Raw genomic sequence first — 19,064 nt, forward strand, 5'->3', positions numbered from 1 at the left:
TGTTTCCTCTCATTTTTTCTTAGATTATGTCGGAATAATATCAAAGGAGGTTCTTGTACAATTTTTGCAGTACATAGCATTTTTAAAAATATGAAATCAGCTTTCTTGGTTTGAAACTGTTATGGCAATATCTAATATGTTATTTTTGATAAACTGAAAATGTGAAAGCACCTTTAATTCGAAGAGGTTAAAATGGGTTTACTTTTATCTACATATGACTGCATTGATAGGGACTCATGTACCACTTTGATTTTACCAAACCCATGGAATGGATTTCCTTGTCAATTTGTCCCCAAAATTGTATGGTACTGCATGACTTTGGAAGTCACAATTCTGAAATAATGAATTTGTACTTTTCAGATAGTTTGCCACCATGCGACTGTTTATCCTACTTTCAATTGTCGGCTGCACATATGCCACCTACTATAGTAGTGGTGGATACGGCGGCGGCGGTGGTGGATACGGCGGCGGTCGATACGGCGGTGGTGGATACGGCGGTGGTGGATACGGCGGTGGTGGTGGTGGATACGGCGGAGGTGGATACGGCGGAGGTGGATATGGAGGAGGTGGATATGGAGGAGGTGGATATGGAGGTGGTGGATATGGTGGAGGCGGATACGGAGGTGGGGGATACGGTGGTAGAGGAGGCGGAATCGTCATCGTAGGAGGCAAAGGAGGATACGGAGGTGGGGGATACGGCGGAGGAAGAAGAGGTGGCTTCGTCGGTGGATTTGTTGGCGGTAGAGGTGGAGGCGGATACGGTGGAGGCGGATACGGTGGAGGCGGATTTATAGGAGGTGGAATGAAAGGTGGATACGGTGGAGGTGGATACGGTGGAGGTGGATACGGTGGCGGCGGATACGGAGGCGGCGGATACGGTGGAGGTGGATACGGTGGCGGCGGATACGGAGGCGGCGGATACGGTGGAGGTGGATACGGTGGATACGGTGGCGGCGGATACGGTGGAGGTGGATTTGGAGGAAAATGTAAGTGCAGTCATAATGATTAACTAATCTCTCATAAAATTCCATTTTTGAGCTATCTTGAATGCAAATGTTTCAAAAACTATTTTTCATTAAGGTGTTTCACTATCCTATGGCGTGATAAGATTTTGCAAAGTCAATGATTTAATAAGATTTATGCATGTCAGGAACATACATTTTGTTGGAGTCTTTTTTCAATAGTTATTGTAAAAAATCTTGTTAACCAAAAATATTTCAAAAGTCTAAGTTATATATGAATAATCAATTCTATGTTTAAAAAATATTTAATCCAAAGGCGATAACTCTGTTTTCATTAAATTATTCATTAAGTCCATTAAGCGATATATTTCCTTTATTTTTCACAAACATTTTGTATATTTTTTAAAGAAACAGTTTCATGAAATTGTTATGAATACTAATAAATCGTTATACCCAGTTTTTGTGAAATTTTGATACTTATGTTTAAGGAAAATTGCAAATTTCTGAATGTGTGTGCTAATTGAAAAAGATTTTATTAATACCGCAACATACTTATTTTATCATTTTTATTTGTTACCAGGATATATTATATGTAGAATCAACAATCAAATATAAGATTGAACCTATAATTCTATAGGGGTGGAATTACCTTAAGAAATAAGATATCAACTTTTGAGTTTCGTTGGGATATGCCATGAAGTTGGTCACATGATCAAATCTTTTAGGAGGGCGTTATAAATGATTGAATTTTACCGAAAAATGTTTCATTTGTATTTTTCAGCAGTCAAAACATACTAAGAAGTCGATCATTTCCAAACCTCTACATAACCTGCCCAGTAACAAATCCAGCCAATCATATTTCATTGTTTTGTTAATTTTTGAATGGTGTTGAATTATTTTTGCATATTAAAGGTAAATCCTGCATTTTACTGTTTCATTGTTTTTATTTGGAAAATTATCCTGTGCGACAAGCATTGGATTGGTAAACTGATTAACGAAATTACTTTCTAAATTAAAATTACATTCTAAGAGCCAACTCACTTACATTATGGGATATTTTGAGGAATTAAGGAATGAATTTATCCTTTTTTCTTCGGATGGAGGTATACCAAGAAAAAAAAAAAAAAAAAAGACAAACAATTGCTTCATTGCGCGTAGCGCATGATGCGAAGTTTTCCATCTTTTTTTTTTTTTCGTGGTATGCATGTATTTCTTTCCAACGATTATTCCTTATCATTTAATTAGTTCAAAACATTGAGTTTGAATTATAAAACATTATATCATTTGAGTGGAATTAACGATTAATTCTTGGACTACATTCTACTTAATATGTCATTTCGAGATGAGCGTAGTAATTTGTGAATTCACAACTAGAAAAACGTCAATTAAATCCGTTAATGGCGGCTTCCACGAACTGCTGAGCAGACGTGTTTCTTCACTGAAAAGTGTAGTTTTAAAAGGATGAGTTAGAGAGAAGTCCTGTTGAGAGAGAATTGCTGGGATTTTTTTTTATTGGAATTGAGTTCTAGGTTCGATGTCGGTACCAACGGCAAGCGTGAGACATGTGCATGAATACGATGTGGGATTCGATCCGAGACCAGACAGATAGGGTTCTCTTGAGGACTGTCACGGCTTCCAGGTGGACAAGTGAGTGTTACAGAGGGCTTTTCGAGTTTCATCAATGAATTGTTAATGTCACCGTGTATCACCGACACCGGATTCCCCTACCAATCGAAGCGAGGATGCTTGAAGCAATGACACACCAAGATGAAAATCACTTAATTTTAAAGCACTTCTTATACTTTTGCTGATGCTACCCACTTGTTGAAATGTTTCAACCATGTACAAACTTATAGTCAATGACTAAGAATTACATGAAATGATGTGGATTTGGTTTTATATCTTAAAATTAAACGCCTGTTACACGTACCTGTAAAACGGAGAGGTCACCCTCTGTCTGTGACTCGCACAATTCTAGGAAATCTGTTTCACGGTTTCCCTGTATGAATCGTCAGAATATGGTGTAACGTGTATATTGAAATCAGTTTTAGTCCATAAACGATGAATTTATGAAAGAAAGAACTAGGTACGGTATATAGATTAAATGGCTCAATCTTTGCAATTATGCTAGTATTTATTTAAAGTAAACAACATGAAAAATGTAGGCAATTTAGGTTGTTGGTTTTTTTTACCATTACAACCATACCTAGTACTTAGCTATATTTATTCAGGTCCAGTGTACGGTGAATTGCAACTCGTTGTACGGCATATTGTGAAAAACAACTTTTTTTGTCTACTGTACAGCAACTTGTTAATCCAACAAATGCAGAAATATACAACGTTAGCAGCAAAAGTTGTCCCTCATAGGCACCTCGATTTAATGCATTAAGCTTTGTAAGAGCGAAATCAATATGCACTTGTTTTTCAATATCATCATGTTCTTCTTTCGGAAAAATATATACAGTGACAGTTTAAACTAATATAATAAGCTCTATTCCATTTGACTTTGTATTATTTTGTTCCTTGTTCGAATGAATTTCACCTCAGCGAATTGTTGTTGAATGAAATATCTTATCCATAAGGATGTCATCAATGGCGGATTTAGAGTAATCCCTTCCCACTTTTTGTGACTAAAACTATATGTAGAACAACCAAAATAAAATACGAGTTGAATTTGAAATAATACAAACAAAGAAGTGCAGCAAGATAAACAAATCAAATATTTGTTGTTATTTATTGATATTATGTATAAAGGAAAGCTAGAATAACCCTTAAAAATAACATAACTCCTCAAAACTCTGGATCCCCCAGCCTATCACCCCTTTTTATTAACAAATGATGGATCCGTCAATGGTCATTGAACTTAAAAGAAACATCATCCTCACAATAAAATTAAACGAAAGGTACTAGAAGGCCAGGGAGATATAAAACATTTAATAGTGGATTGTAAAAATGTTAAACAAATATGGAAAGTCGTGCTGAACCGTATCCAGTTGAAAAATTTGGTGTCAATTCAAATTTTGAAAGAGTGTGACAGGGACTATATCATATGGCGGAAGGATTCATTAATCAAAAAGTTCTAAATTTGCATGATATTACATGTACAGTTTCTGTTTCATCCAATGTATTGTCTATTTTATACCCCTATACGTGTATATAAAATTTATAATTTATGATACAGGCACATGTAGCTGCGACTTGGAACTAATTCATTTTAAAATTTTAAGGCCAGACCTTGAAAATTATGTAAAACTTTAGAAATTGACATTACTCCTAATATGTCCTTTTAAACTCTCAATTTTGAGATCATGAAGTTTTTCGTAAACCAAGTGCAAAAAGGTCATGTTTAGAACACTGTAGCTTAATAACAAGCGTTGCGACCCCAGAATTTCTTTTTAATTTCCTAATTCTCCTTCAATGTAGAAATCAAAAATACACTTTAAAAATGACATTACTCCATATCTCAGAAGCGAACCTCTTTAACACCACACATACATGTACCCATCATACTAGACAGTGATTCCATTTAAATTTAAAATGAAGATATAAAGATACTGCCTAATTGAAATTGAAATACTCATGACAGTCCATGTTAATTTGCATAGTCCCCGCCCACTGACTTTTCATTTTGCATGACCTAAGAAATTTCATCCAGTTGTAAGTTGTGGGGAAAATTAACACACTGGAGCTTCAAAGGATTGATGCAAAGAAAACAGTTGGAAATGTGAATACTGCATATACTTCTAATTTACATTTTCTAATATCAATATTTGCCGAATTGATATTATCACCAAGAACTTCCGCGACAGGACCTTCTCTACGGTTATTTGATAACTTTTACTTTCTCTTTCAAATAAAAGATAAAGTAAACTTCTTTTATACGATAACTTTAGTTGGCACTAGGTCGAATGCTATCTGACTTGTTTTATAACCCATTGTTCGGTAGTTTATGCATACCTGTACTAATTTGAATACGGAATACTCCGTTTAACTGACCAAGATATACTGATATGGGCTGAGAGCAGGTCGACAGGGGACGCTTACTCCTCCTAGACACCTCATTCCGTATCTGGTATGTCCAGGGTTACGTGCTTGCCCTTTTCATAATTTTGTACTTTTATAATATGTGTGAGATTGATCTGTGTGTGTTATCGTCATTTGTTCCTTTGCATACAATTCTGCGACAGGTCTCATCATGATTATATATCATTTCATATTATATCCAACTATTAAGTTTGATACGTCAATGATATCTATAATAAATCAGAGACGACAACACATTACAAAATGACAAAACTAAACCAGATCGATATCATACAAATTTTGGAATTTGAATTATATGTCAATTCACTGTACATGGACACAGCATAATGTTAATGTCAAACAATTCGCGTACACGGGTCGACCTAAATTAATATTGCTGATTTCTTTCATAGATTCAACGTTTATGGACTAAAATGATTTCAATGTACAAATAATACTATATTCTGACGATTCAAGCAAGGAAACGGTGTAATTAATTCACTAAAATTGTATATGAGTCACAAACAGAGGATGACCCCTCCGTTTTACAGCGGTGTTGATAAAACGCGGAACGGAAAACTCAACATTTTTGTATCAGGCGCCAAGTTTAAGATATAAAACGAAATCCACATCATTTCGTGCAAGTCTTAAAGGGACATGGACACGATTTGCGTTGAAAATTTTATTTGATTTTTCGATTTTTAATGTTTAGAATGCTTAACTAGGGTATTACTAATGATCAGCAAAAATTTTATGTCAGAATTTAAGGTACATGGGAGATACAGAGGTCATAAGTCCTTGTTATGTAAACAAGGCTCGTGCCATGTTTTTATTTACATAGCTTAAATAAACTAGTAAAAGTTTCGTTTAAAGCAGATTTTTTTTCTTCAATTTATAAGTGATTGATTGATTGAATATTGTTTTACGTCCCGCTCGAGAATATTTCCCTCATATGGGGACGTCACCACTGCCGGTGAAGGGCTGCAAAATTTAGGCCTATGCTCGGCGCTTATGGCCATTGAGCAGGGAAGGATCTTTATCGTGCCACACCTGCTGCGACACGGGACCTCGGTTTTTGCGGTCTCATCCGAAGGATCTTACGACAAGCAAGGGGGTACTGAGGACATATTCTAACCCGGATCCCCACGGGATTTATAAGTGAATTCTTAACACAATTAAATAGTTTCTAGTGTTTGACATCTCATTTTGTTTTAAACACACTATTTTCTATTAAACAGTCTAATGTAAACAAAAACATGACAAGAGCCTTGTTTACATAACAAAACATTGCGAGTGCTGTATCTCACTTATAACTCAACAACTGATATTCAAATTGTGGTTGACCATTAGAAATACTTTAGTTAAGCATTGTATACAATAAAATTTGGACATTTTCAGCTCAAATCGTGTCCATGCCCCTCTAAGTCGTACGGAGACCTCGTTTCAACATATGCCGGAGTGCAAAACCATCGTCGTTAAGGGCTTCAATATCGCAGTCTCTCTAACGTAGTGTACGGTCTTATCTCATGTTTTCAAAGTATACAATATTACATGCATTTTGCGATAATTAACCACAATACAGACTTAAATCTAAGCCCCGATTTCAAAAAGTCAAGTTAATTAGGTAGGTAGTCACGTGGTACAGTGACGTCACATGCGCCCTTCGGATTGTGAAAGTACTGCGAGATATTAAAAACTCAACTTTTAGGGGCCTAATTAATTTACCATGGGCAACATTTAAATCGATGTTGATAAATTGTCCGAGTTTTATATGTGTTCGCCACCAGTGCACACATATAACGATGTAAATACCCAAATATAGCGAGTAAAGCGTGTATGAAATCGGCAAAATTGTGAGTAAATAATGTTTATATGGGTCGCTGTCTACAAACTGTTTGGGGATGTTATTCCTTTATACATCTGTAATTGGTGCTGTTTTTCTAAAATAAACAGTGCAATCATTATTTATTTTTGGATTAGACAAATTATGATACGTTAAATTGTTGACAACTAGGCCCTATGCCAAGCTATTGTCACGCGTGCATTTCGGAAAGAAAGAAAAAGACAACACACACACAAATCAATAAAAATATTCAAATTTAAAGTGGTAATCACATTATTTTATTTTGATAAAGCAATCTTATAACTATTTTTGAATTGTGATCTGCACGTCTTTAGGAAGTACGAAGTGGGAGCACGGCGTTATAGCCTACTGACGCACTCAAGATGCTACGAGTTCAATAAAGAAATAATTTTATAATTCAATTTAAAGTTAGGAAATACAATATTCTATTATTTGTATAATTTAAAGTTCAATTATTTTGTATCTTTATTTTTTGTTGTTGTAAATCTACCAGTTGGTAGAAGTTACATTGTATCGTCGATATATGTTGTTACAAGGTGAAGGTCAGTTGATCCGAGTGTGTATTGAATTTGAAGAGCAAAACCGAATGTATGCTATAGGCCTACCAGTGCTTATAGCTTCGATATGTCCATTTTCTCGCAGTTTATCAGGGTCTCTGTCCAAGCGATGTTTGAAAAGGTGACTGGGTGTTTTTTTTAAGGTAAAGTTCTTGCTCCAACAAAAAAATTATCCACGTCTTTTTTCTCGTACCTTCCTTCGAAAAATTGAAAAATACTCAGTCTAAATCCTTTCTGTCGACAACTAGTACACCCGAGCACGGCACAAAACATCTTAATGCATTATTATTTACAAGCCGTTAACGTGACAATTGGTTTTTTGTCGATTAAATCTAATCTGTTTATGAAATGGCTAATAGATGTTTTCAAACCCGAGGGCGCATATGACGTCACACAAAATGGCGCGTAAACTAGCTAAAGAAAATATGCATATCGCAAGATTTGAATTTCATCGCTTTCAAACTCGAAAACTACGCAAAATATTTCATTTAAAACACATTTAAAGTAGTTTTAGGCATAAAAAAAATTAATTTTGCTGAAAAAATGAAAAAGTTTGGAAACATGCGTTGTGTCCTTTAAGTATCTTAGTGGGAGAGTAGATGGTGTGGTCGCATTGTGAATCCGAACAGGGGAGATAACCGAATATCGACATAACAATGTAAGACGGGCAAACCGGTGGTCCCGTGGTACCCACAGGCACCGGAAGTCCATATGGGTGTATGACATAAGGGCTTGGAATGGTTTTGGACATATCGATATTCCTGTTCCTCCTGCTGCCGGATTATAATGCTAGTACTTCCATGTACTTTTGGGTTAGATTGTATACGAAACTAGGATTAAAACGAAAAGGGGGGGGGGGGTATATTAAAGGAAAAGACTATTGAGGGTATGAAAATATGGCACAGGAAATGCATTCTAATGCCCTGCTTTTCAAACTCATTGTTATATTATTATTATTTTTCTAACTGGGGTCTTGCCCAAGAAATTACATTGAGATTTCCTGCATTCATTGGCAGGATGGTTTCCGCCACATTCTCTGCATGCGTGTTTGAAACTGCGGGGGGGGGGGGGGGGGGGGTCAAGTTTACCCTGATTGAATATAATACATGTACATGTGGCTAGTGGTTGTGGCTCAACTATGTTTGTTGAGCAAACCTGGCTTTGGTGTTATTTGTTGGTAATTGTACTGGATCTGCCCCGAGGTAGGACTGCTCTGAGAGAAGGCATTGGTAACATACAGTAGCCAGAGCTATATCTGACCCTAGGGGATAGTTAGGTTATTAGCCATTCAAAGTCTTAGCTATTCCTCATATCTGATTAGCAAGTGTTCTTGTGCTCTGGTTGGAAATTTCCCCGGAAACACGTTAGAACAAGAAATATGTATAGAACATATATGCCCCCATGGTGCAGGGGATTCAACAGTCTCGATTGAAGTCAGCATTTTGCAAATTCTATGGTCACTATAACGATCTAGTTCGTCAATACAGTCTGTCATTGGGATTTTGGCTGCAGATGGTTCCGTTTGCCTGATCAGGATATAGGGCTCACGGCGGGTTTGAAAGGTCGACAGAGGATGCTTACTCCCCCATGGCACCTGATCCCACCTCTGGTGTGTCCAGGGGTCCGTGTTTGCCCAAATCTCTATTTTGTATTGCTTGTGGGAGTTGTGGGATTGATCACTGTTCGTTATCTTCTCCTTTCATTGAAAGGGCCTATAAACATGCATAGATTAAATGATAGTGTCAAACCAATTCAAGACGTTGAGCAGGAAATATCTTCCTACATGTATGTCCCAGAGTGGATTGACTATGAGACATAAAAAGCAATATCGGTCACCTACTTCTGATGATCTATGTGTTAATGATGCTGGGGGAAAAAATACAATGGTGATGAGATTAGATAACTCGATATCGGATTAGCTGCACAAATATCAAGTCATACTTGTATTTGTATTATGTAGGGAGGACTGCCTGTATGACAAAGAACACCCATATGATATCGTAAATTAAAAGTGATTGGGAATAAAATAATCAACATTATATGCAAAGTGGAATGCAATAGTATAGTTTTACTTTTTATTATCAAGATTTTACACATTACATGTAGAATGTTTGGTTCATTAACAAAAAGAAGAGAAAAGAAAGAAAGAAAGAAAGATTTACGCTATACTGTACATGCATTTTCACAGGACTTCCTTTTAAAATAAAAATGAATAATCACGATATTTTCATAGATAATTATACGAGCCCAGATACTTATAATATTTTGTATTAAGACAAATTCGATCACGAAAGAAGCTAAACTGCCCGAAGTTTCGGTCCAAGCCCATGGAAATCAGAGGGGATGTCGTTATGATTGTGTGCACTTGTGACATATATTTACCTGTAGTATATCATAATATAATTTGGATTTGAACGAATCCTATGTTGACGGATACATGTAAAAGTTATAAATACAATTTCTGTATTCAGTTGAAAAGAACTATTTGAATAACAATAAAATCTGTACAGATTTTTTATTTGATAATTTAAAGTTTTAAACGTGGTTAGAAGTGTTACAACGAATAAATAATACCTATTCTAAAAAAAATATCAATCATATATATGCAGCATATGTATTCAGTAAAAGTCATGCATAGCTTCCATTTGATGAAAAATAAATATCATGATTCAATACAATTTACAATGGCCGAATAAATAATGTCACGTAATTTGTAAACGGGTAAAGCACGAAGTCCATTCATATTCTTAAATTGAATTCTGTCATTTGTGTTTAGACCCGCCCACGTTGTTTATCATTATTAATGAAGGAGTACCACGACAAAAACGGCTTGTTATAGGGTTCAAACGTCAGTTGATATTTCGGAAAACAAAGGGATCGATCGAACCGTCAAAACTGTTCAAAAACCATTGTCTGTGGCGTCTATGTAAACACACACACACGCACAAACATTTTTGCCGAATGTTTAGATTTAGATCATGTTTACCAAATCAAGATAATAAAATCTTTGTGGAGTTTTTTCTTCAAGGGTTTTCGTTCATTTTGACTAGTAAAAAGCAGACCATTGATCTAATCTTCGAATTTAGATTGTATTGGGATGAAACAAAGAGGTTGAAAAACAATCAACTAAACGCATATTCATTTTATTATTCTGTTCAAGGAAAAAAACGTTTTGCAGCTTCTGATATGTTGGCGTTCTGAGAGCCCCCCCCTCCCACCCCCAGCCCCCAACCCGAGGACAATATCATTTAAACGATGACATACTCTATTTAAATATCAAAGAGCTCAATATCTTCTACCCTATGCCTAATAATGATTATGTAAAGGATATAAGCCTCAAACTGTCCATTTTGTGAGAGAAATAACTGATCGAGGCCCTACATTCTCACAGAATGGACAGTTTGAGACTTGTATCCTACTTAAAACATTACATCTTTTGTTCTAAGAATGGACAGTCTCAGGTAAACCCATTGACAATGATAATTGATATTTTGAAAAATCTGACAATATAACCAGTCTTCCGTAGAATTCTGTTTCTTTTGTTCACTTATTGGACAGTGTCAGGTAAGTAGTCTTCTACTGAAGGTTTTATATTCACTCTTTCTATAGTACTGAGCCATATCAACATGTCTTCCTCTGATGGGGAGAGCATTTTCATTGCACAGTCAAAATTTAAGGATTTTAGTGAAAGTATTGCAAATATTCTGGATATGGAAGGTAAGAAAGTTATGGAGCCAACTTTCGATCTGAAAAGCATTGTGTTTTCGAATATATGGATGAGGAAATAACTAACGCCAACCAAAAGAACCCAATACACCTATCTCGTGAAATGAAATTATTCATGAAAGTGAAAATAATAATTCAGAATTAGGATATGCTAATAAAGAAAACATAAAAAGCGTTGTGAAGAAGTTTCGGAATGTGCCTCTGAATCCAGCGAAATTCAAATATAGTATGGAAATATGTCTTTCAAATCTAAGTTTTGATGCGATATAGTAATGGCCAATGGAATTAAAAAAATATTGTGAATCTTACGAGTTGAAGCAGATAATTCTACTAAAGGGAAATATCGTTTTTAAGTGTTTCAGTGATTTTTCGGACATCTGTGTTGATTCTTACTTTTAGGGAATTTAAAATTAAATTTGTATCTCTTTGACAAATGTATTGTCTTTCTCTTATTTTCAGCCTACCTGTAGATGTCTAATAAGTTATTGGATTTAACTGGCACTGTCCAATAAGTTGACAATTACTGTCCATTATTTTTAAGAACGGACAGTATCTGTACATTCCTAAAAATATTGTCAGCAATTGTCAACTTATTGGACACCTACAGGTAACCTTTTCACTACAAGTAGACATTCTTCTATATAAAAGCCTAAAAAGACTAAGGATTGCGTAACAAAAATGTTTTAATGTTAATTACACGGGTAAATATATGGCCTTGGCCTAGCTTGCATGCGGTGGCTGCTGAAAAACTGACGATGTTCTACAAGGATGCTTGTCTGCTGGTTTCCTGTAGACCTAACCATGCTGCTGTTACTGGTCTCTTGGTTAAGCGTACTTTCCTGTGATTTTTCGCAGTCCTCGGCATCCTTAGATCGGGTTAAGAATGTCTCTAGCATTTCAGCAATTCTTCATTATTACGTTTTATCAATATTTTCTACGTCCAAAAACACAATGAATATGAAAATTACATGTGCAACCAACGCATGCAATTACTAACTTGTAATCATTTCACACTGCGGACAAAAATACATGTTTGTACATCAGTTGTCCATGATCGGAACATGTTAATATATATCGAATCCGCATCTCTAATGTTTCTGTTGAAATATGTTTTCTAACGTATGCGAGTGATTCAATCTTGGGAAAATTAATATTTGTGTAAATCAATACACAAAAATAATTATCAAGCACGTAGAAAGAGAGACAGGGGCAGGGGGCTGTCCTTTTTTCCGACAATGTACTTTTTCTGTTATCATTTCATGCTACATGTATGTTAGTTATTTTCTATTTATATTCTATTTGTTTGATTTTGCTTTCAAGAATTTTTAGACAATTCTAAAATAACTTCACCGTACTCCATGTTAAAACTCAGTCCATAATAAAGGTTTTGATACAGTAAGCTTTACAATACCCTACTTGTTTTAAATTATCTGAGCCTAGGATCACATCGGTAAGCACGCGCCCCCTACTTTCGGTGTAAGGGCAGTAACTGCAAAAATGAAGGCCATTTCGCGGGAATTACGTTTCAAAATATGTATACATATAATGATTACGTAGATAGACTTGCACGCCATCTAACGTCAATTCAGATAATGACTGTTGGTTTTGCATCGGTGATCGTTGGTTTTGCAACGGAATCTATTAATTATATTGTAAGCTGGTTCGTGTATATGCATTTCAGTATGTTTTTGAAAATTAATTGTTCGTTTTGCATTAACGTCTTTTTTTTTACCCTTTCCGCCGCCCATACTATGGCCATTTCCACGAAAAATCTTGATACTTACATGTAGATAAATTTTTGTGTCTGCCTTATATTCAACTAAATGCAACTATGCCCTGAGTCACCTATGTTTATACTTCTAAAGGTTTTCTCATTCAGGGATATATGAATGAAGAATTATAAAAGCTTTTCAAAAGTGTTTCAAATTTTTTAAATAATAATAATTTTTCGTGGAAAGGGCCACAGGACACGAAAATAAATGTCAGACTAAATTCAAGGATACTTGTTAAGATTAATACATGTATATACATCTTTAATGACAACTCAACGCAGGCTTTGTTTGGTCGTTCAAATCACCCCTTTGAATTTTTTTCCCATACTTATCAACTGACATCATGGTATTAGCTTTTTGACAAAATTAACCACATTTTTACCCAGACACCCAATGTATGAAAACATTCACTTTCCTGTAGATTCCGATTAAATCTCGTATTAGATTCGCTACGTTAACACTGACTTTTTGTATTATGGTTTTTGATAGCTGTTTTTTTTAGGGGGAGGAGAGGGCTACAAATCCTTAGAATCTCCGAAATGGTGCAAATGCGGGAGTGATTTACTTTCTTTACGTAAATAAAATGATATTCTATGTTTCTTAGTCAATACATAGATTTACAACATGCAACTTACAATTTGCGAGGCTCTATTCTACAGTTTTCAACAATTTCGTTATATTTCAATTTCTCGATTCATATTTGTGCGCCATGTTTAATGTACTGAAGTTTAACCTTCCGATTGTCAAGTTATTTGCATATGCCATATAAGGTAGTATTTACATCAATGGACAAGTACGGAGGAGAAAGCTATTTTGTCGATATTAAAAAGGTTTAGATATAATATCAAGTTAAAAAACGAACAGCAGAGTGTAAATTCTTTCTGCAACCATATGATTTCCTTTCTTTTTCAGAGTGGCTCAAGTAACTACATTTTCGCACAGATTGTCAATATTTAGGTTTTTCAGTAGATCCACCTACGAGATCTCGCGATAACAAGAATGGCGGAGCAGACGAAGAATTTTGCATGCTGTACATGGTGTTTAATGAAAAACACCTTTATTAGACATGCCCAAGCACAAAGTTGGTACTCCTTTAAGTGTAAACAACATTTGGGACTAATACACGCAGCTTATTATCGGTTATTCATAAGAGTATTTTGCACCATTACTGAGATCCTATGGAATTGTAGCCCTATCCTGAAAACGTCAGAATAAAAGAAACAATCGGATAGGGCTACATTATTGCAGCTAGGTTTTTGAGCGTGCATAATGTGACTGTTGTTCATCTAACGTTTGCCGAAAAGAGAACTCTGCAGTGACTTGACAATAGGAAATTGAAATCAGAATATATCCCATTTTGCGATTTCATCAAAAATATATTCCGAATCTTCATTTGATTTCGCTCTGTAAATGCAATGTTCAAGCACAAATCGAACAAGCGTTCAAGAATCATTATTATTATTTTAATTTTTGACCATGGGTAATTTGGGTGCTGTTTACCACAATACGTCATTTTAAGGACAGAACAAAATACATTCTTGTTTTTTTTTTATAGTCTTCTTATCATAAGACCAGTATTTGAAGGAAAAACAGAGAACAACTAACAATGGCCGATTACAAGGCGCAGTACCGGGTAAGAAAATTGTAGGAGAAGAATATAAGATAGTGAAACGTTTTAAGTAAGTTATAAGCCTAAAACTTTTCATCAAATCAGATTGTGTACGGTTTTCAGCGTTAACACGCTTTGGACCGTCTAATTCGGAATAGTATACAATGAAAAACTTCTGTCTCATAATCATTTCTTATATTAAACTGGAATAAATCTTTATATGTAAGACACACTTTGTCCTACTAAATGTACCGGTTGACCTGGGCGATTTTCCTGATCTAAAACAAACATTTCTGGAAAACTGAAGAATCACCTGGTCAAGAAACCTATGTTATACCGAGAACGCATTGCCAGTCACATCGGGGACGAAGCTCGTGGTTCGGTTATGATAATCAAAGCGGGATCAACATGCTCATAAATTTGACCACAGTTCATCATATTTGACGGCTTTATCTGGTAGTGGACACATTTTTGTATGAAATCATAAACATGCACACATCAATCTCGATTTCAGACACGTTTTCTTGTTTGATGACATTTTGACCACAAGACATTTCGGCGCGCAAAAAAATATATAAACTGATCTGGTGGTAAATTTTCCCCTATGCCATTTTCAAAAATTACTTTCCGCCTGAAATGAAATAGCCCACATTTACAATTTATGCATCGCAAACAACTACTGGCTTCGATTAACTACTTGGGGGCATGCGATCTGCTATCAATGTCACACCATCTAATTTTGGTTATAACAAATGTTTTTTGAATTTTAATTCATCATCAAATATTTTGTGTTAACATCAATAATAACAGTTTCTTTTGTTGATAAACCTAATGAAAAATGGGTAGTCATAAAATTTCTACTTTCAAGTAGATAAATATATATACCTGTTCTTCAGGGCGACAAGATATTTAGATAGAAATGGAAACTAAATGAATAGAATAACATGAGACTTATGATGGACCTTTCCGGTCAACGGAGTATCGTAGCCCATATTTGCATTTAAGCCTCAATATGGAGTCTTTTGTGCTTATGTTCATGAACTTTCAAAATATGCATACAATTCCTATTCAATACCCGGTATACAGAAGAAGGAAAAAAGAAAGTTTCATGTATATAAATCATTTTGACCCCCACCCCCCGTGAGTCAAAATCGACATATGAGCCGAGGATTTCACAATTTGAGAAGAGAACATCACGGACATTATAATCATGTATTTAGTTATACATGTATATCTCATAACTGTGAAAGTAGGTAAGAAAGTAAAAAAAAAAGATTTATCAAACATTGTCATATGTGACCATATAGGCCTTGCCCAAGGGCTTCAACCTCTGACTCCGGGAGAATGAATTTCCAAATTTAGGTAGAAAGCTCCATGGACATCATATAGTCATGTATTTAGTTCTTTTCAAATACATGTATATGTGGAGCTTAGGAAGACGATTTTCTACGATTTGATACATTTTTCACTATATGGCCAAACTGGCCACGCTCAAGGGCCTCAACCCCTGACACAGGAACCATAAATTTCACAAATTACGTAGAGAGCTTCATGGATATCATAGCCATGCATTTAGCTTTTCTCAAATATATATGGGAGTAAAGAAGATTTTCTAAGACTTCACTATATAGTCATATTGGCTCTACCTTAGGGCCTGAACCCCTGACCCAGGGGCCACGAATTTCACCATTTTGATAGAGGGCTTCATGAACATATAATCCTGCATTTAGTTTTTCTCCCACATCTGTGGGAGTAGATAAGATGTTTGAAAATATGGCCTTTTTAAAAGCATATTTCGCCCCTCGCATGAGTTGCTAAGATAATAAATTTCACAATTTATGTTTCTCTTATCCTAGAGATTGTTCACACCAAAAATGGTAACATATGGCCTCAAAGTTAAAAATAAATTAAAAATGTAAAATTGTTAACGGACGAAGACCAATGGAAACTAGCTCTATAAAAACTAAACTATAGAGGCTGAAAAAGAAAAGTGTGTGTGGCTGTTCTTTCATTTTGGAGTGCGATGATCTGTTGCCATTTAGGAACATTTACACAATCGACCTCCCAGGCACTTTTAACGACTCCAATTTCTACGAAAGCACGTTAAGCTCATTTTGTACTTGTAAATGCGCGAAACTTTGGCGAATAAATGCGTAACTTTCGTGATATAACGTGAAATATTTTATATAAATATAGGATCCCCAATGGTTTGTGGTTGGATTTGATTTTTATCTAACGAGTTGTGCGTTTTTCTATCCCTGAGCCCGTGATTATCCCTTCTACATGTAGATGCCGAGAATTTGGCAGAGGAGCAATCAGTACAATTTGTTAAACGTCTTTGATTCGATGGTTGACATGGTACGAACGGGGCACGGCCTTCCGGCTACAAACAGAACGCTCTACCACAGAGCTACCACTACCAGTAAATAAGTTGGTTGGTTGTATATTGTTTAACGTCCCGCTTGAGAATCTTTCACTCATATGGAGACGTCACCATTGCCGATAAAGGGCTGCAAAATTGAGACCCATGCTTGCATGACGCTTACGGCCTTTGAGCAGGGAGGGAGCTTTATCGTGCCACACCTAGTGTGACACGAGTTCTCGGTTTGTGCGGTCTCATCCGGAGGATCGTCCCATTTAGTTGCCTCTTACGACAATCAAGGGATACTGAGGACCTATTTTTAACTTCCGCATGCGGGATGAACGCGGTGATCTGTGAATGGTCTTTTCATATGAAAAATATATAGTTTTTCAGAGAGATGCCTCTTCATTATATCTAACAGGAGCAATATTTAGTAGTGAAGATATTTATTAAAGTCATGGAGACCGATATCCTCTCCCTGTTCGGAATATGATGATACCAAATAAATATATAGTCCGTACATGAGTTTGCAGCATTTAATATGTTGGTGATTTAATAATGGAAATTTCACTGGCTGACCCCTAAGCTTTTTTCAAAAGTTAAGGGACCAGTCAAGCTTAGTTGCGTAAAACAGAACTGTTTGAACATTACCGTTTGAAAATTACTTAGTATCTTTTAATTGCCTTGCTGGGGCTTCTCATTGAGCTTATAAATGTACATGTTGTAAATATGTAAGACTCCAAAGTGCGATGGGACTCCAAAGTGCGATGGTCATGCCAAACCCCGATGGTCTGCGCCAAACCCCGATGGTGTGACACGCCAAAGTGCGATGGTCCACACTCATGCGCCAAAGTGCGATGGTCTGACACGCCAAAGTGCGATGGTGTGACACGCCGAAATCCATTGGTTTGTAAACGACACAGTGTTGTGGTACAGAATGTACCAACCGTGTGTTGTTTCACTAAAATATCAGTGCAAAATCCATGCATAAAAAATAAGTTCAACTTATTTCATTACCATCTGGAGTTGTCGTGTTTTTAAACACCAAATTTTCCAACGCGAAATCGTATAGAATGTTTTGCATTATAGCATATTCTCAGGGTTTTGTTACGTGTACGTCACAAGTAATAAATGATCATGAATTAAAGAATGTTTGGGCGAAGAAGATAGTTCGACAACAAATGTATATTGCCGTTCTCACTATCCTCATTATTGATTGTAAAATATAATTCTATGTGTTGATGCTATATACAGGTGGTTATGCACTGGACGTTGTGGTATACAATGCAGTATACAAGTCATACAGATGCATGTTTATGTATGCACCTAAATGATTTCTGGTGAGGTGATGAAATAGATGTAAAGTGTTTCATAGACCTTCATTACTATATTGGTGTATTTTGACATGGATATCTGTGACACTTGTTTTTTGGTATATGAAGTTATGTAGATTTTTTTTGTCCAGTTGTTTGTTTGTTCCTTCCTTTCTTGTTTGACATACATGTATCAATTAGTGACTTGTGTGTTGTTGTTGTTTTGTTGTTGTTGTTTTTTAAACTATCGACTTGTTTGATTTTTAGTTGTTTTTTTTTTAAATGTTTCATACACTATTAAACAAGAACACCATAGTAAATTAAATTATTCATTAGATATTAGTTGTTGAGAATGATGATAGGTTTGAAAGTTCCCATTCATTTCTATTGTAATTGACCAGCGTCCGTTGTGATAGCAATTGAACACTTTCAACCGAAATCTACCATTACAATTGGTTTTTTTTTTAATTTCAAGCACTAACAAAACTTGACCAATTACCAAAAATATTCTTCTCTACAACATCACATCTGTAGGAAAAAAGCATTGCATAGACATGTAGAGCTAGGAGGCCATTACCAAAATTGTAAATTTCATGATCTTGGGGGGATAGAGGTTCTAACTCCAGGGTGGGAGGGGGGGGGGGCAAACTGGCTATAGAGTGTTTATGTGTAAAACATTTCAATAACATCGTCTTTAATGCTATTGATACTAAATTCTGATTAAATAAATATTTATCAGGAGCAGGTGACCTTTACCAAATTGAAAATTGTAAATTTCATGATTCATGTTCAGGGATTTGGTTCCAGGTGGGACAAAAATTATCATAGTGACCATTGTGTTAAACAACGTCATATAGAGTTTATATTTCAGTATGG

The 19,064-nt window shown here is 35.8% G+C and overlaps 1 protein-coding gene across 1 annotated transcript; it reads left to right on the plus strand.

Annotated features, from left to right (window-relative positions):
- Positions 1 to 373: 373 nt before the first annotated feature.
- On the plus strand, positions 374 to 1,009 carry LOC125676254 (acanthoscurrin-2-like). The gene has a single exon (XM_048914149.2). It carries the CDS (start codon positions 374 to 376, stop codon positions 1,007 to 1,009), a length of 636 nt encoding a protein of 211 aa, XP_048770106.2.
- Positions 1,010 to 19,064: the final 18,055 nt, after the last annotated feature.

Source organism: Ostrea edulis, chromosome 9, assembly GCF_947568905.1.
Source record: "Ostrea edulis chromosome 9, xbOstEdul1.1, whole genome shotgun sequence".
Lineage (NCBI taxonomy): Eukaryota > Metazoa > Mollusca > Bivalvia > Ostreida > Ostreidae > Ostrea > Ostrea edulis.

Excerpts from the sequence above, each read along its gene's own strand:
- LOC125676254 (XM_048914149.2), top strand. The coding sequence starts at position 374 with ATGCGACTGTTTATCCTACTTTCAATTGTCGGCTGCACATATGCCACC.